We start from the raw sequence: 22249 nt of genomic DNA on the forward strand, positions 1-22249 counted from the left end.
AGTTAGCAGTTATTTAGTAGTAGTGTTGAGCTTAGTAGTTAACAGCTCATTAGGTACTTAAAGTTCCTGCTGTGGTTGCTTGGTCAACCCCGGCACCGGCCCTGGGCGGCGGGGCATGCCGCACGCCCAAGGCTTCAAGGCTTGTGCCACGTGCTGCAAGCCTATGCCATTGAGCGACCCCCACGACTCGTGTCTCCGCTGCCTGGGGGAAGCTCACCAGAAAGAGCGCTGCAAGATCTGCAAGGCCTTTAAGCCCAGAACTAAGAAAGAAAAAGACTTTCGCCTTAAGCAGCTGCTCATGGAGACGGCGTTGCAGCCCTCCACTTCGGCGGCACCATCTGCCTCCGTGCGGAGCGCCCCGGCATCGGTGCGGGAACCGGTGCCGGCGGGTCACCCGAAGCCCACGGCACCGACCCAACGGGGGCATGTACGACACCGGTCGTCTTCGCCGGCAAAATCGAAGGGCCAACCCAAAGCCCGAGGACGCTCCCCGCATAAGAGGGCGGCGCCGGTGAAGACCTCGAGTGCGCCTAAGGCCGGTACGGCCCCGGCACAGACCCCGGTAGTGGCTCCGGCGCTGAAAGGCCCGTCGAGTCCCGGGATAGGCACGTCGAGTGAGGATGAAGGGCTGGAGGAGCTCTTGGAACAGCCCTCCACTCCGGACACATTTGAGGCAGCTAAGGACCTCATTGCATTGTCCGTTGAGGCCCCTACACGTACTGAGGACGCTCCGCCGAAGCTGCCACACAGAGGCAAGCCGGCGATGGTGCGCCCATCACGGTCGCCGTCTCGGCGCCATTCAGGGAACCGGTCCCGGTCGAGCTCCGCCTTGGTGGACTCCCGGTTGCCCTCGGCACAGAAAGCACCGCAGCAGTCGGGCTTCAACAAGCGGTCGGCACCGACTCAGCAACCAAGCACGAGTCGGCACCGCGAGGCGTCGGCAGTAGGTTACCCGAGGCCGACCAGCCGTAGTCGTTCCCGGTCCCGCGATCACCGGTACCGATCCAGGTCCAGGTCGGCGAGACGCTGCTCCAGGTCCTGGTCGCAGAGGCGCTACTCCCCAAACCCGGACCGGCACCATCCTACGGCTCCGCCGTGGCCTTCCAGGTCACCGTCCGTGGTCTCGGAGACTGACTCGGGCCGGTACGGCGGGTATGCCCATAGGGCGCAGGCTAGCAGGGACTACGAAGCCTATGGCCATTCCCAGTGGGGCCAACCGAGCCAATGGCCCTTCTGGACACCCTGGGCCTACCACTAGCAAGGGCCCCCATCGAGGACCTCGAGATCCGGGCCATCAGGGTACCGATCCCGCTCCCTGCGGTACCGCCCGCCATCGCATAAGGAGGCAACGGTCTCTAGACCGCCGGAGCGGGAGGGAGTGGACTCGGCACCGAGCACGGTACCGTCCCAGTCCCACACGGTGGGTCAGGCCGCAGAGGAGCAACCGGTCGATGCCGGTTTGCAGGAAGATGAGGATGGGCAGAAGGCCCCGACCTCTTCCTCCTCGCCGGACGAGGCAGTAGCGGGCACGACGGTGTCCGGCCCTCCCCCGATTGACCATCGGGCGCACCAAGACCTGCTTCGTTGGGTAGCCCTCAATCTGGGCTTGCAAGCGGAGGAGACTGTAGAACAGGAGGACCCTATGGTCGATATCCTGAGCCCGGAGGGGCCCTCCAGAGTCGCTCTCCCGATTATACGGACAGTCCAGTCCAACTATAAGACAGTGTGGCAAACACCGGCCTCCAGTGCACCGACTGCAAGAGGCGTGGAGAGGAAATACTTCGCCCCATCTAGAGGGTTTGACTTCCTCTTTTTACACCCGTCTCCTTGTTCGCTGGTGGTCTCGGCGGTCAACGAGCAAGAGCGTCATGGCCAGCAAGCTCCTGCGCCCAAGGGCAAGGAAGCTAAGTGATTAGACTTATTCGGGAGGAAAGTCTATTCATCTGGGGGCCTTCAGCTGAGGATCGCTAATGAGTAGGCGATTCTAAACAGACACAATTTTAACTCTTGGGCATCAGTCTCCAAGTTTAAGGACTCCCTACCGCCTGACGCGCATCCTGAGTTCACGGCCCTGGTGGTCTAGGGGATGGCGGTGGCCAAGACCTCATTGCAGGCCTCCCTCGACTCAGCCGACGCAGCGGCTAGAACAATCGTGTCAGGGGTAGTGATGAGGCGTTCGGCATGGTTACAGGCTTCAGGCCTTCCGCCAGAGGGGCAGACCACACTGCAGGACCTCCCGTTTGAAGGTTCGGGCTTGTTTTCCGACCAAACGGACGCCAGGCTACATAGCCTTAAGGACTCACGAGCAACCCTTAAGTCGTTGGGTATGCATACCCCGGTGACACAGCGCAAGCCCTTTAAACCTCAGCCACCAGAGAGGCAGTACCACCCTCGCCCTCGGCACGAACCATACCGCCGTCGTGGCAGGGATAACAGGCGGAGACGTAACAATACGCCTAACCAGGGCCAAGGTCACGGCCAGGGCAAGCCGCAGCCAGGGAACAAACCAGGCTTTTGAAGCTACGCCCGAGGACAGCGTACCACATTCCATACCGGATCCTCCTCCGAGTTTCAAGGACCGCCTGTCCCATTTCTACCGGGCATGGTTGCGCATAACATCGGACCGCTGGGTCCTGCGCACAGTGAAGGCGGGCTATACCCTCCAGTTTTCCTCGCCCCTCCCTGCCATCCCCCTTCCCCGTCCCTCTTCAGGGACCCCTCTCACGAGCAACTTCTCATGCAGGAGGTACAGACCCTTCTCGCAGCAGGAGCAGTGGAAGAGGTCCCACCAGACCTAAGGGGAAAAGGATTCTACTCCAGATACTTCCTGATTCCCAAGGCAAAAGGGGGCCTCCGTCCTATCTTGGACCTGCGCGACCTAAACAAGTTTCTGATCAGAGCGCGCTTCCGCATGGTCTCCCTTGGAACTATTATCCCATCCCTGGATCCGGGGGATTGGTACGCTGCCCTCGATATGAAAGATGCCTATTTTCACATCGCTATCAATCCGGCCCACAGGCGGTTCCTGCGCTTCATTATCAACCAGCGCCATTTCCAATTTACGGTCCTGCCTTTCGGCCTGGCATCAGCACCACGAGTATTCACGAAATGCATGTCCGTGGTAGCAGCCTTCCTTTGGAAGAGAAGGATGCGTGTGTTCCCATACTTGAACGACTGGCTTCTCGCGAGCAGGTCGGAGGCCGAGGTCCGATCTCGCGTGACACTGGCCTTGCAGACGTTCGACAGACTCGGCCTCAGGGCAATGTGCCCAAGTCCACGTTAGTTCCCACACAGAGACTGGACTTCATAGGTGCGACCCTAGACTCGGTGACCGCGCGGGCAAGCCTCCCAGAGTCACGGTTCCTGACAATTCAGAGGGCCGTAAGCTCAGTCCAAAAATTCCCCACGACAACGGCGAGGTGTTGCATGCAGCTCCTGGGGCATATGGCAGCTTGCACACATGTGGTCAGACATGCCCGCCTAAGGCTCCGGCCTTTGCAGTTGTGGTTTGCCCAAACGTACCGCCCCAACAGAGACCCATTGGATCGAGTGGTGACGATCCCAGATCAGGTGTTGGGCTCGCTCCGCTGGTGGCTCGATCAACAGCAGGTCTGCGAAGGGATCCCCTTCGCTGCCCCACAGCCCACTCTGACGTTGGTAACAGATGCATCGGACCTGGGTTGGGGAGCGCATCTGGGGGAACTGTGGACCCAAGGGCTGTGGTCCAGAGAGGACAAACTGCTTCACATCAATCTAAAGGAGCTAAGAGCGGTTCGCCTCGCCTGTCAGACCTTCCACGCCACCATAGAAGGTCACAGCGTGGCAGTCCTGACGGACAACACTACCGCCATGTTCTATATAAACAAGCAGGGCGGGTCCCGGTCTTCTCCCCTCTGTCGCGAGGCACTCCAATTATGGGACTTTTGTATAGCCCATGCGATCCACCTCATCGCAACGTATCTTCCGGGGATCCAAAACGGCTTAGCAGACCGCCTCAGCCGATCCTACCGAATGCACGAATGGACGTTGAGGCGAGACGTCCTGCATTCAATCTTCCAGAGGTGGGGCTTTCCCCGGGTGGATCTGTTCGCCACCAAGGACAGCAGTCAATGCCCTCAGTTCTGCTCGTTCCAGAACCTCAGCCCGGGATCATTAGCAGATGCCTTCACGATCCCATGGGGAGGGAGCCTGAGGTATGCCTTCCCTCCGTTCCCGCTCATACACAAGGTCCTCCTCAAGACTCGCAGGGACAGGGCGACAGTTATACTCATCGCCCCGGCCTGGCCACGCCAGCATTGGTTCACGACCCTGCTGGAATTGTCCATAGCCGACCCGATCGCCCTCCCCCTCCATCGCGACCTAGTCACACAAGACAAGGGTCGCCTGCTCCACCCGAACCTGTCTTCGCTACATCTCACGGCGTGGTATCTCTCTGGCTGAACGATGCGGAACACAGGTGCTCTCACCAGGTTCAGCAAATCCTCCTTAGTAGTAGGAAGCCCTCTACAAGAGCGACCTACCTGGCCAAATGGAAAAGGTTCTCCCACTGGTGCGAGCCTCAGCACATACAGCCTTTACAGGCCTCAGTTTCGTCGATCCTGGACTACTTACTGCACCTCAAGCATCAAGGGCTTGCGCCCGCCTCGATTAGAGTGCATTTAGCCGCCATTTCGGCTTTCCATCCGGGAGAGTTGGGAGTATCCGTGTTCTCCAACCCCACAGTGGCCCGATTCCTCAAGGGGCTGGAGAGGGTGTTTCCCTACTCGCGCCCGCCTGTCCCTGCGTGGAGTCTGAACCTAGTCCTAACAAAGCTCATGGGACCCCCCTTTGAACTCCTAGCCACTTGCTCCCTCATGCACCTCTCGTGGAAGGTGGCGTTTCTCGTGGCCATCACATCAGCCAGGAGGATATCGGAATTGAGGGCCCTCACTTCAGAACCCCCTTATACAGTTTTTCATAAGGATAAGGTGCAACTGAGGCCGCACCCCAAATTCCTTCCGAAAGTGGTATCGCAGTTTCACATGGGACAGGACATTTGTCTACCGGTGTTCTTCCCTAAACCCCATACGGACCCTCACCACCGCAGCCTACATACCCTTGATGTTCGAAGGGCATTGGCATTCTACCTGGAACGGACCAGGTCGTTCTGCAGAACACCTCAGCTGTTCATTGCCATTGCGGAACGTATGAAAGGCTTGCCTATCTCGACACAGCGCTTGTCGGCATGGATTGTGCATTGTATACGCACGTGTTATGAGCTCGCCGATGTTCCGGCCCCAGAGATCCGGGCCCACTCGACTAGGGCCCAAGCGTCCTCAACGGCCTTCTTGGCGCAGGTCCCTATCCAGGAGATCTGTAAGGCGGCCACCTGGTCGTCCGTGCATACGTTCACAGCCCACTACGCGATCCATCATCAGACCAGAGAGGACGCGATGGTCGGACGGGCTGTGTTACAGTCAGTTGTACCTTGACTCCTACCCACCTCCAATGGTAAGCTTGGGAATCACCTAATGTGTAATGGACGTGAACAATCACTCGAAGAAGAAAGAACGGTTACTTACCTTCTGTAACTGTTGTTCTTCGAGATGTGTTGTTCACGTCCATTACACTTCCCACTCTCCTTCCCCTCTGTCGGAGTCTCCGGCAAGAAGGAACCGGAGGGGTCGGGTCGGCAGGGATATATATACCCTGGAGTGGGGCGCCGCTCTGGCGGGAAGGAGGGGGCCCTGCCGGCCTGACGGGAGCTGCTAAGGGAAAAAGTTTCCGACGTCCGTGCACGCGTACACCTAATGTGTAATGGACGTGAACAACACATCTCGAAGAACAACAGTTACAGAAGGTAAGTAACCGTTCTTTATGGTTTGTTGGCTATATATTGGGAATATCACATATGAAATCTTGCTTTCTCTGTTTCGTGTTGGCAGTTTCCTCATGGAGTCAGAAAATGGGGACAAGAGCTTTCTCAGCCTTGATGAATCTTTCAAAAAGAAAACTTTTCCTTTGGGTGTTGGTCACGTGCTTGAGTTAAATGAGCATCAACAGAAACAAAACTTTAAATAGCCCGAATAAAAATTAATTCACTTCTTAAATTTCAAGTACAAGTGTCTTGGTACTTTCTCTGTAATAGTCCTACCGGTTATTCTGCCTTCCAGGAAAAACAGCATAGACAAGACCTGGATTTCTACTGCAAAAAATCAGTTTCCTGTAGCAGGAAAAAAGACCTTTAAAAAGCAAATGTCTCAGACCTTTGTACCTCTAATGAATCAAAGTACATGAATGTTTTTTGTTTTCTTTTATATTTAATGTTTCATTATTGTGGCGGTAGCTTAGTGGGCTAGAAGAAATGCAGGAAAAATTGATTTGGTCTGTCATTCTTTGAGACCACAAAAGATAGAGCCTTGTGTTACTCAATAGTGACATCTGTCGGTAATTCAGTAGTGGCATAATGGATCTCTAAAAGAAGCATCGGTCAGTATAGTCTTCCCACTCGAAGGATTAGTCTTGGTGATATGTGAAGCAGTGTATACAGAAAAGTTATAAAGGAAGAAAATTCAGCATTTGTGAAGGTATGCATTGGACTTTTTGATTATCAGGTCTCATTTTGTGACCTAATCAGGTTTCCATTCTTCACTCCACAACACATGATGAAAGCCTGTGTGTGTGAATGGCATGATAGTGGGAATTTATAATATAGTGGATAGTGCCAGGTGGCTGCTATTTGTGGTTTGGGAAACCTAACACAGTATGAGAGGCAGCACAGAGAGAATTTAGGAATACAAATAACTGGATGTTTAATACTCAGTTGATATTTGTTTGGGAAAAATATTAAAATAAGCAATGAATAGCAACGTTTTCAGAACTATTCATGTGAAACACAAGTATTTGTACATGCAAATAGGTACCTGTAGACACTAGCAGATAAAAATACCCATTTTGCATACACTAGTACATGTTTTCTGGACACGGGTACACATCTTGCACCCAAACTCCCTCCTGGAGTCCGCATTCCCCCTGCACCCAAACCCTCTGCCTCTGCCCAGAGCCCCCTCCCACACGCTGAATCCCTCGGCTCCACCCCCCAGCCTGGACCCCAAACCCCTCATCCCTGGCCCTACCCCAACCTCGACCAGACCAGAGCCCCCTCCTGCACCCTGAGCCTCTCATTTCTGGCCCCACCCCATAGCCCATACTCCCTCCCACACACCAAGCCCCTGCCCCAGCCTGGTGAAAATTAGCAAGTGAGTGAGAGCGGGGGACAGCCAGCGACAGAAGAAAGGGGGATGGAGTGAGTGGAGGCAGGGTTCGCTTTTGTGCGATTAGAAAGTTGGCAATCCTAACTGCTGTAAGTGGAGACACACCCTAAGACCTTGTCTACACTGGAATTTACTTACATCACTCAGGGGTGTGAATAATCCAAACCTTTGAGTGATGTAAGTTATACCAACCTAAGGGCCGGTGTAGACAGTGCTATGTCGTCAGGAGAGCTTCTCCCGCTGACGTAGCTATCGCCTCTCATCGAAGTGGAGTAATTAAGCCAATGGGAGAACTCTCTCCTATCAGCTTAAAGTATCTTCACCAGAAGCACTACTGCAGTGCAGCTGCATTGGTGCAGCTGTGCCACTGTAGCGCTTAGATGTAGCCAAAGTGTCTGTGAATTCAGCTGATGAGCATTAACGGTTCTTCAGTTTGCTTTGATCTTCTCTGCTTTGAAACAAGAGATCAAAGCACACTGAGGAACTGTTAGTGCTCATTAGCAGTGTCCATACAGACACACCCCAGCTTGCAGGGAACTAAATGTTCATGTGGACAAGCCCTTTGACTGGGACCCTGGTTTTGGGAGCATTTTTTTAAAAGCACATTTTGTACCTGTTTTCTTTGTTTTCTTTCTTTATTTGTGAACTACCGTCGTCCAACCAACTGAAGGAGCTGTCAGCCAGCGCAGTTGGTGTTGTTTGGCAGAAAGCTGACCCCTCAAGGATCATGTTTCCACAAGGGCTATTATAGGTTGCCACTTTGCCCACCCCTTTACACCAAGCCAGTGAGCCCTTTCTGCAAAAGTCCATAAGCCAGACCTACCACCCAAGTGGAAAAAGGAGGGGAGAGAGGGAAGGACTGGCTTCATGTACTTCCTGCTGCTGCTGCCAAAACCACACTCCTGCACAAAACTCCCTAACCTCCCGTCCCCTGCAGGCTTATCCCCTGCACCACGTGTAATTTGGAAATCTGGTCACCCTAATTGTTGTAAGTTCATCCACCTATCAAGAAGATAGGGAATGGTAGGAATTTAATCACAGAGCTATTGACATAAAGGCTTAGGTCACAGGAGTTTGTGAAGGAAACATTCCCAATGCTAGTCCTATGGTTTTTTATAGTACACCTGAGCACTATGGGGCTGGACAGATCCCCCAAGCATGCAGTTGGTGCCAGTTTCCCTACACATGCAGTCAATGCCCTCTACCATTAGCACTAAACTCCCACACCTACAGGCCAGTTGACTTTATCGCCTCTTCAACATCACTCCTGGTAGCAACTTTTCTTACTCGCTGCTGTTTTGCAACTTTGCATTTAAGAAAAAAAGTATGTTTATAAAATATATATTTAAATGGAGTTCCTACTTTGCATCATTGTTCAAATATGTTTATTTTTTGTTTGTTTTCTTATGAAATCCAAAATTTGGTATGACAGCATATGCCCAAAAGGCAATGAATCCCAGAATGGAAGAGATGACTTCTTTGATTAGGAATATTTGAGGTGATACACTTCTATAAAAATAAATGCTATTTGGTGATGGATTATTTTGTTGTTTAAAATGGAGGCAAGTTTTTGCTTTTTAATTTGGTGTGTTGAATGGCTGTTAGGAGCTTTGGAGAAAAAGTGGACAAAAAGCTCTTTGAATTGTTCAAAGAATGTCCTTAAAATGCCTCTTGTGGCTGCATTGATCATTCAGCTCTGAACATTATCAGAAAATATTGCTCTGATCATAGCCTCCATGTTCAGACCCCTTAGTTGTTGACATAATACTTCAGTCCCCGAAACAATTTTCAGAATATTCCTGAGCTCAGATGTGTTCATTTATTTTATCTGAAGGAATAAATCCCAGAATGAAACAGACTCAATGGTATGTTTTCATCCTTCCTAGGGAGAAAGTATGGTCTGGTTTAGAGTATGGAACTGAAAACATATTGAACAGAAAATATTTTTCATTTAAATTCTACAGATAACATGTGATCTATTCCTTCTATGTTTCCTGGAGACGTAACGAGTGACAAGATTCCTTATAATATTTGTTATAATATGAAACATTTTGATGATTTTGTGCATGTGTGACTTATTTTCTGAAACTAAAGTTTTACAGCTGTATTGATATAAAATTATATAGAAACTGGATGCAATGTTTATTGCTTACCTTATGGAAAATGTCTGAATGTCCATGCATGAATTGCCATTATCTTATTACAATTCAGGATGTTGATTACACAAGCCTTTTTGCTTATTCCAGATATGTATACAGTTTGTTGCAGTAACAATATTATATAGTATGATTTTTGCATTTCATAAATCCTCTTTTGGTTGATAATTTCTCGTGTACATTCCATGACCAACATTTTATAGCTAAGACAATATCTTTTCTCACTACAAGATCATCTATGTATATTTAATTTCTAAATAAAAAATACCTTTACTTGTCTAGAGGAATTAAACTCTCAACAATTTTCACTGAGTATTTATTAGACTCATCAAAAGCCAGTTTCAGATCCTAAAATAGTCTTCACCAAGGTTTTATGTTCAAACAGATGTGTTCGTTTATTATAATGGACCTGAATGTGCAGGGCCCAGATGAAAGGAAGAAATAAATCCCCCCCTCCCCCCAAAATAACTCATGTTTATACTTCTTTTATGATTTTATATTGTTTAGTCAGTTAACTAGGGACCCACTTGCTATCTTTTTCAAAAAACAAAACAGAGAATTTTGTTTTGGTTTGTGTGGCTTTTTTTTCCTAAATTCTCTTCGTTATAAATCATTCCACATTTGTTGGGTCTCTAGTTGTTGCTGAGGAAATTGCAACTCCTGATTTCAGAATGATCTAGCCAGAGATTTTATATAATGACAATGCGGCATAGGTGGCACAGTTGAAAGAAGACAGCTTTACTTTCACAAGCAAGGCTGAAACTTACCAAAAGTTACAAAAACATGTTTGTTTGTTTTTCCCTGATTAAGCTGAGCAAATGTGCACTGAGTTTATACACTCGTCATCAAGTTGTCATTTGAGCTATGTTGATTATTTTTAAACGAAGGACATTTAGAAGATTTGATTGTTGGAAAATTAATTGTAAACTAAAGTTTACACAGTTTCTAACTTAGGCCTTGTCTATACTACCAGGGTAAGTCGACCTAAGTTACATAGCGGTGTCTACACCGTGCTGCGTCGACGGGAGACACTCTCCCATCGACTTACCTTACTCCTCTCCTTCCGGTGGAGTACCGGAGTCGACCAGAGAGTGCTCTGAGGTTGATACCAGTAAATGTAGACGTGGCTTTAGTGTGTGTTCCAAAACTGTATAACTTTACAGTGGCTTTTAATCAATAAATATTAAGTTAGTGGTGACAGCATGGAAAGCTTTTGTAGTTTGTTGGTATGTAACTCCCTAGAAGTGGTATTGGGGAAGTCTGATGGCATTGCAGGTCTGCTTTTCTGTAGGTAGGAGGGACCTGCAGTAAATATAGGGAAGTAGGGCAGCGTTTTTTTTCCACTTCAGCAGCTGTAGTCAGGGTCCAAGTTTTGAGGGCTTCAGGAAGGATAGTTTGGGACTATCTCAGGTGTCTGTGAGACTGTCACCAACTTTTCCCTCCTGTGATAATATCACTACAACAGCTGACATTCTAAGAAAAGAAATACAGTAGAAAGTATCAGGGGGGAAGGGATAGCTCAGTGGTTTGAGCACTGGCCTGCTAAACCCAGGGTTGTGAGTTCAATCCTTGAGGGGGCCATTCAGGGATCTGGGGCAAATATCTGTCTGGGGATTGGTCCTGCTCTGAGCAAGGAGTTGGACTAGATGATCTCCTGAGCCCTTCCAACCCTGATATTCTATGATTTTACTCTTATACACAAGTCTATTAATAGGCAGAACAAGGTTGCAACATTGGGCCCAGAACTTGCAATGAGATATGCACAGGCATTTTGGCTCTAGGGCAGGGATAAGCAACGTATGGCATGCGTGCCGAAAGCGGCACGCGAGCTGATTTTCAGTGGCACTCACACTGCCCGGGTCCTGGCCACCGGTCTTGGGGGCTCTGCATTTTAATTTAATTTTAAATGAAGTTTCTTAAACATTTTAAAAACCTTATTTACTTTACATACAACAATAGTTTAATTATATATTATAGACTTATAGAAAGAGATCTTCTAAAAACGTTAAAATGTATTACTGGCACGCGAACCCTTAAATTAGAGTGAATAAATGAAGACTCGGCACACCACTTCTGAAAGGTTGCCGACTCCTGCTCTAGGGATTCCTCTGTGCACATCTCATTGCAGGACTGGGGCCTATCTCTTTTTTTATAATCCAAGTAAAACAAACATGCAGTTGATAGTATAATAACCAGTTAATTAGAATAATTACTCCAAAAAGTGAAACCAATTTCTTACACAGTTTTTATGTATGACCTGTATATTCAAATAAAAGCTAGAATGTTTAACACAGATGTCACTAGTACACGTTCTATTTCATTCATTTTAAGGGGTTAAAACAATTTAAATAGTGATTGTACTTGTTCTGATTAAGTTGATGAAAAGATAGAAGTCTCATTAAGAGGGACTAGTTCTAAGTAATTTTCATTTGTAGAATAAGCATGCATGGATTTGCTGCCACCTCTAGATTGATAAGCTCATTTTGAGTGGATGCAAAACTGCTGGTGTCAAGAAATATGTTTAAATTGTTTTGCTCTTGAAATCAGTTACTAGGTTGTTAACTTTATAACTAATGAAATATAGTAATTATTGTGGGATAATTATCTTTTTATTTTGTATTGTGAAAAGTACACATAATAGAAAAGTAGATTGAGGATGTAACTTGCCATTAACCAAAACTAACACACTTTTCTGCATGAATAGTAGAGGGTCATCTTGCTAGTGGTGGTTTTCTTCTACGGGGTTATTTTGAAGAAGGGTGAAAGCTAGGAGCTGAGGAGTCAAAAAAATATTTTTACAACAGTCTGCAACTTTTTTTCTTTTTGGATTTAGGTTTTTCACTTGCTGGGGTCCTACTTGGAATCTAAACACCAGGTTAATTCAGACCTTCAGCAGGGGCTAGTTGACATCATCACTTGCATAAAAGCCAAAGTGTGGTTGGCCAAGAGGTATGTTCAAAGACCATATATGCAAGAAGTTATCAAAGACTGGAGGGGACTGTTTTTGTGTGTTTGTTTTTGAAAGGCTATTGACATAAGTGCTGCAGAAATATTCAGAAATTTGAGTCATATTCATAAAAAGTATTTATTCTTTTGGCCTTCCCGCGCGCCCCCCCCCAAAAATAAAGGAAAAATAGTGTTAATGTGCTTTTCTCACACACATCACTGTTTTTTTGCTTTATCAAGCTTCTTTCCTACATATGAAATAGTTGACTATCATTTATATACCACAAAAGATTCAGAAATCCAAATGTAAACAGTCATCTCAAATACTGGGTGAACAATCCTTGCATTTAGATTATACCAGGAGAAAAAGAACAAGAACATTTTTAAGAAAGGATGAACATGGCTGTTACGATAAAGTCACAGTAATATATACAATATGGTCAGTAACATGGCCATACTTTTCTTATTTTCTCTGGTCATTCTCACCAAAGAATGTAGAAAATGTGTCACAGCATGCAAATGCTGAATTTTTTGCAGGCTGTGTCCACCCAAACATCAACAACGCAGGATAATTCTGGACTTCTTTCTTCAGGTTGCCTCAGAAAAATGTTGAGGTGGCCAACGTGCCACCATAAAGCAAAAAATAAAATCGCATGTTATTACAACATTTCTCTGAGCACATGTGAAGTATTAATAAATTGTACACACATCCTGTTGACCAAAGTCAGTAGAAAGATACCTGCATAAAATAAACTAAGAGCATACCCCACCCTGACAGAAGAGATGGGCCTTGCATATGTCTTAATTATACATACATAGTATTTTTAATAAGTTTACATGCTCCCATTGACTCTTTGAAATGGGCCCATTTTGTAAATGAATAACATTAATAAATATACTAGTTCCTGACTTTCCGGAGAAAATATATTTGTAGGTTTTCGGATAGAGAAATTCTCTGCAGCATTGAGACTAAGAAATCCAGCTGCCTAATCTGGATGTATGGCCAAATTGCAGTATTTCCTCTATTTCACTTGTACATAAAAAGCCACTCTCACAAAAAACGACCATATGCATTAATGCAAGCCTGCATCAATAGGCCATTTTCCTTTGCGTATCTGCTCTAGACTCCTTTCTTGATTCATACATTCTAAATTACAGTGTTAAACATAACCTGGGTATAAAAGATTTTTCTTTTAAATTAATAGAGCTCTTATTATATAGACTTGACAGAAGGAATAAGAGTGGGATAACTTTATTCGTTTAAAAAAATACATATAATGTTTTTCTATATATTTTGACTATAGAGTTCTGTAAAACTATGTTAAGTCATACAGTATTGGTTTAAAACTTTTCAAAATAAGTTTTTATCCATAATTTATTTGCTCATTCTCACTTGATCTGTGTTATTTTTTTTACTTAAAGGACACCATGAACAGGGTGAAATTTGTTTTTACCTAACTGAAGTCATGAAAATATCTGTGAAACATTTGATAACACGATTTACTTGTACATGTATTCAACCTAAAAAGAAAAGGGAATGATTTTACTAAAATGGAGATTTTTCTTCTTCAAGTGGTTGTCTCCGTGGGTATTCCACTGGAGGTGAGCATGTGCTCTGAGTACTTGAGACTGAAAGATTTTACACTAGCAGTGCCTGTTGGTCCGAGCCTGTGCCCCCTTGTGCTCAGAACTGAGGGGGTAAGAAGAGGCCCAGAATGACTACCTCTCCAGTTCCACTTTACTGCTTGTGGTCTGAGATGGAATCCTTGGTGTCAGCAGCTTTGCTAACGGACCTGCTTCCAATCAGGTTTTTCTGTAAATAGTTTTACCTTTTAGCTAGTTAGTTAGTTTTGGTGCTTAGATAGTGCTCTGGGAACCAGGGTGTTTCTCCCTTCATTACCTCTCCACCATTTGGAGTTCTTAGTATGGCTAGAACTAGATCCCCAGCTGCAAGTCCGATGAGACTGCCCCTGTGTCTTCCCAGTGAGTGACACTTCCCTCCCCCCCTCTCCCGCCGACTCGTGTTTGTTACCTTGGAATAGGGTTACTAACAGTCCTGTACTAGAAGGGATGTCCCTTATTTAAATAGAAAATTGCTTACTAAATCAGTACGGGACACCTTTTATCCCATATTGAAACAGCAGGGGACCAGTACCCATAGCTGCATCTTTCCATTCCCTCCCCCAACCCTGGCCCTTCAGTGTTGTGCAGGAAAAACAGTGTCAGGAGGGGAGTGGATTATGCACCCATGAGAACTGGCCCTCTGCTGCACAGGGCCCCCTGCTAACTCCAGCCCTTGAGCACAGCCCCATCTACTTTCTCTGCACAGGCTCTTTCTGTCAGAGGAAGTGAACGGGGCTGTGTGCTCTGGAACTGCACGGAAGGGCCAGGGTTAGAAAGGGGCTCTGTCTGGCAGGGGATTCAGGTTGTAGTCTCCCTTCTCTTAGAGTCTCTGCCAACATCCCCAGCAGGGTGGACAGCACAGCAGCAGGCAGAGACCAGCAACTGCAGATTCCACCTTGGCTCCTGGTGTCCGTGCAGAACCTGAACAGGAGCTGCAGCAGCTGCTGGCCCAACACCTGAGGCTCTGGATTCTCTGCAGCATCCAGCGCTGATGAGAGAGAAATCCTAGAAAACATGGGGTGAGGGGAAAGGGTCTTGTCCTCAGAGGTTCAAGTCAAGATTGGGGACATATGAGGTCTGTCCCGTGTTTTTAAATACAATGTTGGCAACCCTACCTTGGGGAATCCCACTAGTTGCTGTTATTTTCCATATTGAATCCAGAAATCCTGTGAATTCTGGGTCCGAAGACACCTGATGGAATAGTTGATGAGGCCTCAGTCAGACCCTGGCTTGTCTGATGTTGTACACTGGCTGAAGGTGCCTCTCCTAGCCAGATACTGCCTAGCTCCGGACCATTAGAGACCAGGCCTAAGAATTCTAGCAGGCATCAGAAAGAGAGTAAGAACAAATGCCCTCATAAAAAGTGGAAGAAATCTCCTCCCAAGACCTCTAGCGGAGGATTGCCTCCCTTACACTAATGAGACTCTGTACAGGTGTGTCAGGAGGTTGTGGGGAGCAATGATCCGAATTGCTGGTATTGAGGTCTAAGAGCACTCCAAAGGTACCAGCCATGAGAGAGAAGGAAGCAATCTCCTGGTGCACTGGCAGTACTACACCAGAGTGGGAAGAAGGACTCAGTAATATCAACATGCACTGCTGGACCTAAGTCAGTATAGTTGGCTCCATGAAAAGTCAGACCCTGCTCCTGCTCCCCAAGTCTTAGACCTGAGTGTACTATTCTTAGGCCCTGGCTCTGTATTCCTAAAGATTTGTATTCCTCTGGTGAGCTAGAACAGTGGTTCTCAACTAGGGGTACGCAGAGGTCTTCCATACAGCTTCCTTACATAAACTAGATATTTGCCTAGTTTAACAAGAGGCTACAAAAAAAGCACTAGTGAAGTCAGTACAGACTAAAATTTAATACAGACAAAATGAGAAAGTAAGCAATTTGTCAGTGACGCTTTTGTATTTTTGTAAGCAAGTAGTTTTTAAGTGAGGTGAAACTTGTGGTATGCAAGACAAATCAGACTCCTAAAGGGGTACAGTAGTCTGGACAGGTGGAGGCCCCTTGGGTTAGAGACTGAGGCCTGGTCTACACTATGACTTTAATTCGGATTTAGCAGTGTTAAATCAAATTAACCCTGCACCCGTCCACACAACAAAGCCATTTATTTCGAAATAAAGGGCTCTTAAAATCGATTTCTGTACTCCACTCCGATGAACAGAGTAGCGCCAAAATCGATATTGTCATTTCGAATTAGGGTTAGTGTGGCCGCAATTCGATGGTATTGGCCTCCGGGAGCTATCCCACAGTGCACCATTGTGGCCGCTCTGGACAGCAATCTGAACTCGGATGCACTGGCCAGGTAGACAGGAAAAGCCCCGCGAACGTTTGAATTTTATTTCCTGTTTGCCCAGTGTGGAGAGCACAGGTGACCACAGAGAGTTCATCAGCACAGGTAACCATGCAGGCCGATAATCGAAAAAGAGCACCAGCATGGACTGTACGGGAGGCACTGGATCTGATCGCTATATGGGGAGAGGATTCAGTGCTAGCAGAACTTCGTTCGAAAAGACAAAATGCCAAAACTTTTGAAAAAATCTCCAAGGGCATGATGGAGAGAGGCCACAATAGGGACTCAGAGCAGTGCCGCGTGAAAGTCAAGGAGCTCAGACAAGCCTATCAAAAAACAAAGGAGGCAAATGGTCACTCCGGGTCAGAGCTGCGGACATGCCGCTTCTACACGAACTGCATGCAGTTCTAGGGGGGGCCGCCACCACTACCCCACCCCTGACCGTGGATTCCGAGGCGGCGGTAATCTCATCAGCCACACCTGAAGATTCTGCGGACAGGGAAGAGGAGGAGGAGGAGGAGGAGGGGGAGAATGAGCTTGCGGAGAGCACACAGCACTCCATTCTCCCCAACTGCCAGGATCTTTTTCTCAGCCTGACTGAAGTACCCTCCCAAGCCTCTCAAGCCAGTATCCAAGACCATGACCCAATGGAAGGGACCTCAGGTGAGTTTACCTTTTAAAATATAAAACTTGTTTTAAAAGCAAGCGTTTTTTAATGATTACTTTGCCCTGAGGACTTGGGATGCATTCGCGGCCAGTACAGGTACTGGAAAAGTCTGTTAACGTGTCTGGGGATGGAGCGGAAATCCTCCAGGGACATCTCCATGAAGCTCTCCTGGAGGTACTCCAAAAGCCTTGCCACAAGGTTTCTGGGCAGTGCAGCCTTATTCCGTCCTCCATGGTTGGACACTTGACCACGCCATGCTAGTAGCAAGTAATCTGGTATCATTGCATGACAGAGCCTGTCAGCGTATGGTCCCAGTGTTTGCTGGCATTCAAGCAACATCCGTTCTTTATCTCGCTGTGTAATCCTAAGGAGAGTGATATCCTTACCCTTACAATCTCACTCACAGGGCCTATTGGGGTTCTTGGGATCCTTACATCTAACTTCTCAACTTCAAAGGATCTGAGCAGGAATTCAGACTGAGGTCACCTTGTACAGAGTAGCCTCAACCCCCTGGGGAGTGTTCTGAGGAGGAAGATCAACCTGAACAGATGGGTCCACTCAGTCATCCTGTGGCACGCTCATCCTTCTCTCCGAACAATGTGGTAGCACCGGCTTCACCATTGTCATCCAACGACTACAGACAATTTTAGGACACCCTGGGGAGAATTGCAGAGTCACTGCAGATTCCCCTGGAGGAAGTCCAGGACTCCTCTCAAAAATTTCTGGACATCTTCCTGACTGCAGGCCCTAGCAAGGGTCAGGCAACAAAGCTATACTGGAACTTCACCCCTTTGGGTTTCACCAAAGTTCAGGCTACTGTGGAGGACCTCCCCATCAAGGTCAACAATCTGTGTAGTGAAAAACTGATGAATCTGTGTGCATCCTGTGACAAAACCAGGCTGGATGGCTGCAAGAGGGTGCTAGAAGGCAGATCTATTAGCCCCAGAATATTAAAGGCCCTCTTTCCTACTAGCTGAGAAGGGGTTACCTCAGGTCAATGAGGGACACCTGATTCCAATTAAGGGCTGCCTTAGGACTTCAAGTAAACAGGAAAGTCCACTTTAGTTCCAGTGCCAATTATAGACTTTATCAGAGCAACTCTGGACTAAATTTCAGTGAAAACATACTTACCTGTGGACAGATTCCATATAAGGAGGGATTTCATCTCCTGGCTCTGGCAATAGTTAGATCCCACCAGGATGTCCTAGGCCCCATGGCTACCTTCACCTACCTGACTCTTTAGCAAGGCTCCACATTGTCCACCTTCAGGCATTGTTATGGACAGTCTACACTCCAAGCAGGGAACCTGGACAATAAAGTTTGTTCCCCTCAGTGACCTGACATCATTCACCTACTGGGAAAGCAAAGAAGCTGTGTGCATAGGCGTTCCCTTCATTCTTACACTCCCACCTGCAAAGATGGTGACTTTGGTTGGCCCCCTACTGGAGTGAGGAGCACATCTGGATGATCATATGGCTCAAGGTTTGTGGTCCCAACAAGAATCCAAGCTGCACATCATCTCAAACTGCAAGCAGTAGACGAAGCCTGCAAAAGATTCCTTCCTTTCAACTGGGCCCTGCACATTCAGGTCATGTCAGGCAATATGATCATAGTTTACTACTAAACAGGGAGGAGTGAGGTCCACCGCTTTCACACGGGGGAGTCAAACTCTGGAAGTGGTATATCTGATACCAGATAACCCTGTCAGCAGTGCACCTCCTGGAAATACTGAACACTTTGGCAGACAGACTCAGCGGGCACTTTCACAGGGAACACTAATGGGAACTGAGTTGACTCAGTTGTATAGAACATCTTCTGGGAGTGGGGATTCCCATTGTGGGTCCTCTTCATCTTCCAAATGAACATGAAATGCCCAGCCTACTGTTCCTAAATAGTTTAGAGTCACAATTTCTGAAGGGGACACATCCCTAGTTCAGTGGTGAGAGCCATTAAGATATGCCTTCCCACCCATATCTCTCTTACCTTCAGCCCTGAGGAAAATCAAGTAGAACAACCCATCAGTAATCCTAGTGGCACCCTGATGGCTGAAACCGTTTTGGTTGGTGACATGTCAATGCATCTAAATCCAGCTGTTTCTGAATCTACTGACTCAGGAAAAAGGCAAGACCAACCATCCCAATTCAGCATCCCTCCATCTAACAGCCTGGTATTTGAGTGGATGATGAGTTTACAAAGGTCATGTTCAGGGAAGGTAAAAACCGTCCTCAATAACAGTAGGAAAATCTCTGTGAGAAAACATTATGCAGCTAAGTAGAAGAGATTGTATGTCTGGTGCTAGCATCATCAGATACCTCCAGAAGACTGAGTTCCCTACCAACTTGGACTACGGCCTTTCCCTAGAGAAGTTGGGCCTATCTCTGAGCTCTCTGCATGTGGATTTAGCAGCGATCAACACCTTCCATTCTCTGGTGGAGAACTGTTGTCTTCACTGACTCTATGACTTTAAGGGTTCTGAAACCTTTATCAGAAGCTTTCGTCTGGTATTGAAACTGATGCGAACATCTTGGCCTCCTTCTACCTTCTTCATCTGTCTATAAAAGTGGTCTTCCTCACTGTGATCATCTCTGGGAGAAGAGTTGGTGTGCTCGGAACTCTTACAATGGACCCTCCCTACACAATCTTCCATAAGGATATGGTTTCTTTGGGTGTGTCTACACTGCAGCATAAATCTGGGCTCAGATTCAGGGTTGAGCCCCAACCCTGCTTCCATCTACACACACATCTGTCAGGCTTGGACTCAAGGTCCTAGGGCCTTGTGAAAGTGGAGGGTTTGAGTCCAAGTCAAGCTGAGGCCCAGGGCTCAAGCTCTATCACTTTGCTGTGTAAATGCAGCCCCTCCTCAACCCTCCGACATCTGCAAGAATTATCCCACAATCCCATGGGCCAAGTTCCTTTGTCCTCTCTCTCCCAAGAATCACCAATCAACTCGAGGGAAACAGAAGCAACATTTCCCTTGTAGTGCAGCAGCTCTGCAAGTCAGCATTTAACTCTTCTACTTCGTTCTGACGACTGAGCTGTGAACACACCTTGGGAGAATCTTCTGCACTGACAATGGACATCAACCAAAAGAAGTCTTTTGCAAAGTGCCGTGTTTCATGGTCACGGGAGCACTGCCAGACTTTGGTTAATCTCTAGTATGAGACCAGGACAGCAAATTTTAGTTTTGGATTTTAGCAAAAATATTAGGACCACGCATACTAGCAAATAGTAAAGAATTCTCCAGTGCTGGAAAATTACCAGACTGGTGACTAGTGCAGGGAGTGGATTAAGTGGTTCAAAACTGAGTATTGGGAAACCAGGGGCCAGTACCAATTGACACTGCTAGTATAAAACCTTCTAGTCGCAGGTGCACCAACAGTGGAATACCAATAGGGTCCAGACATCTCAAGTAACTTGTTACTGTAACCCCCTTTCCCTCTCAGGGCATTTCTTGAGGCTTAGTTGTCTGCCCTAGCATTACCAGACTGCGCAGCTCCCATCAGCTATTCATTAGCCCCCAGGAAGTATACTGCACCAAGGTCATTGTTACTATTGCAAGATGAAAGTGGAAAAACAAATAGGCATATGGATTCTTGTTAATGGCTGACTCGGTTTCAATTGGCATATACAGGGTAGTTCCAGAGAATAAATACGCCATACAGAATTGGCCAGATGGGGAAAATAAGTGTCATTCCATTGCAGTAAATGAGTGAGGATCTGGCTCTTTTTCTCTCTATTAATCTATCTAATCTGTCTTCTTTATATGGTCCCTGTCACCATAGTACTCTAGCACCTCCTAAGTATATAAAAATAACAGTAACAGTCTCTTTGCAAATGTTTCCAGTAATATCATATGATTAGAGCTGGGCAAAATTTTTTGCTTTTTTGCCAGAAATGCAGTTTTGGTCAACTCAAAACTATTAGTAAATTTGACAGGTTTGCGGCTCTGGGCACTATTGCTTTGGCTAGTTCCTTAAGTATTCTAAGGTGAATTTCATCAGGTTCTGCTGACTTAAATACATGTAATTTATCTAAATATTGTTTACGCTGTTCTTTCCCTATTTTGCCCTGAGATCTTTCCCCCTTTTTATTAATATTAATTATGGTCACAATTAACCTTTTAGTGAAGAGTTAAGGAAAAAAATTGGAACAAAACTCATCTCAAAATATCGAAATCCTTCGTGAAACAGAATTACTTTTCTATGCACAACTCTAGTCCCATATGTATGTCCTAGAAAGGGAGAGAAGCAGACTACAGCAAAGAATTACCTGTTTATTTTCTTTTAATTCTAAGAATAAAAAAATCTGTAATATCTCAGATACCACAGTGTGGTGACGCTTGGCAAACATGATCTTTAGTGGCAACTGGTACTTATTTGCAATGGGTAGAAAAGCTAAAAATCATGGGGAAATAAATTTTAAAATTCTTTAGTCTTGTATTATCACCACTAGTTTCAATTCTGATTTGATTAAAATTAATTTGTCATTTCTGTACTCATTCTGCATGGTTCCTAGCAACTCGAGTTAAGATATACACTTCCACTGTGCTCTGGAGCAATTCTTCTTGAGAGCCTCATACACTTATGATTCTAGATGACAAGAGTGGGTCTCAAAATTATGAAACCAAAGTGTGCTGTTACCTAGCAACAGCACTTAGATGCATGAGCTAATTCCTGTTCCAGATATACTTAGCTGTCAGAAGGACTGTCCTTTTTTTCTTTTGGGGGCTGCTGACAGCAGTATTATTTTCTAAACACTTAATTTATTAGCATAAAAGAGACTGAGGCATTATTGCATAAATACTGTAGCACTGTAATTTTATTTTTTCAGGCAAAGGCATGTCTTTAGGGAACAAAATAAGACTTTCCCCCCTCATTTCCCCTAGTAAGCTGATTTTTTTTCCAATGTGTCTCAGAAAACTTTTGGGTTTTTAGCTGAAATGTTCAGCCTATCATTAAAACAAACCTAGTGGGAGTTTTTTCTTTGTGGTCTTTGCTGCTAAGGCATCAAGGGAGGAAAAGCACTGATATTTCACCTCATTTAAGCTGTGGCTTCTAGTCTTTCCCTCTATTTGCTTTTTTTTAAAAAATGATACTTTTCAAACAGCTAAATATTAATCACTATCCTTTTTGGACAAATATGAAAAGTAGGGGGTTTTATTTTTCAGGTTGAGTGAATTTGATGTTTATTTTCTATCCTTCCTATTTTTAAAATTTTTATTAAGGTGATCTTTTTTAAAGTTTTCCTTCATTTTGTTCTTGTAGTTTACACTTTGTTCGTTGCAGCATTTTTTTCTTTTTCTAAAAAATA

The 22249-nt window shown here is 46.2% G+C and overlaps 1 protein-coding gene across 2 annotated transcripts in view; it reads left to right on the plus strand.

The window, feature by feature from the left end:
- THADA (THADA armadillo repeat containing) overlaps window positions 1-22249 on the plus strand; it is a 327070-nt gene that overhangs the window by 207319 nt on the left and 97502 nt on the right. For both annotated transcript variants that reach the window (XM_054024500.1, XM_054024499.1), the window contains one exon: window positions 12243-12358. In XM_054024500.1, the coding sequence (XP_053880475.1) occupies window positions 12243-12358 (116 nt within the window). The remainder of the gene's footprint in view (window positions 1-12242; window positions 12359-22249) is intronic.

Source organism: Malaclemys terrapin, chromosome 3, assembly GCF_027887155.1.
Source record: "Malaclemys terrapin pileata isolate rMalTer1 chromosome 3, rMalTer1.hap1, whole genome shotgun sequence".
Classification (NCBI taxonomy): Eukaryota; Metazoa; Chordata; order Testudines; family Emydidae; genus Malaclemys; species Malaclemys terrapin.